The sequence below is a fragment of the Cariama cristata genome, unplaced genomic scaffold (genome assembly GCF_000690535.1).
Source record: "Cariama cristata isolate BGI_N322 unplaced genomic scaffold, ASM69053v1 scaffold34166, whole genome shotgun sequence".
Taxonomy (NCBI): Eukaryota; Metazoa; Chordata; class Aves; order Cariamiformes; family Cariamidae; genus Cariama; species Cariama cristata.
Window position 1 is genome coordinate 1,459 of NW_009620943.1, and position 449 is coordinate 1,907.

General features: G+C 55.7%; 1 protein-coding gene across 1 annotated transcript in view; it reads left to right on the forward strand.

Annotated features, from left to right (window-relative positions):
- Window positions 1–449, forward strand: part of MYO18A (myosin XVIIIA) — a gene marked incomplete at both ends in the record, with an annotated part of 2,196 nt that overhangs the window by 1,455 nt on the left and 292 nt on the right. The window contains one exon of the mRNA XM_009701786.1: window positions 445–449. This exon is cut by the window's right edge and continues 171 nt beyond it. Within this exon, the coding sequence (XP_009700088.1) occupies window positions 445–449 (5 nt within the window). The remainder of the gene's footprint in view (window positions 1–444) is intronic.

The window sequence follows — 449 nt, forward strand, 5'->3', positions numbered from 1 at the left end:
AATTATAGCCCCTCCCGGCCCCGCTAAACGCAGCCTGCTTTATATTCTGCCTTTGCAGCTCTGCCAGGGGAGCGGAGCAGCTTAGCTTTCCTCTTAATATTTTCCTAGCTGTTATTTCCCTTCCCTCCTTTCTCTGCCGGGGCCATAAATATGCAGCGGCTGGCTCAGTGGCTGGGGGAGAATGGGAGCTATTTTTTCCCTACGTTACAGGCTGTAATTACTTCACACACAGTTAAATCTATTTTTCCAATTCAACAAAGCCCCTGTGGTTGTTCTGCCCCTTCCCTGGCCCTGGGGGTGTTTTCTCCTTCGTCTCCTTGTGTACGTTCGTGGGGATGGGATCCGTCCTCGCGTGAGCCCTTGGTGGGTGTTGCTGCAGGGTGAGGGGTCTACGGGGGGATCTGGGGTGACCCCGCGCCCGCCGATCCGCAGCGACTGGACCAGACGCT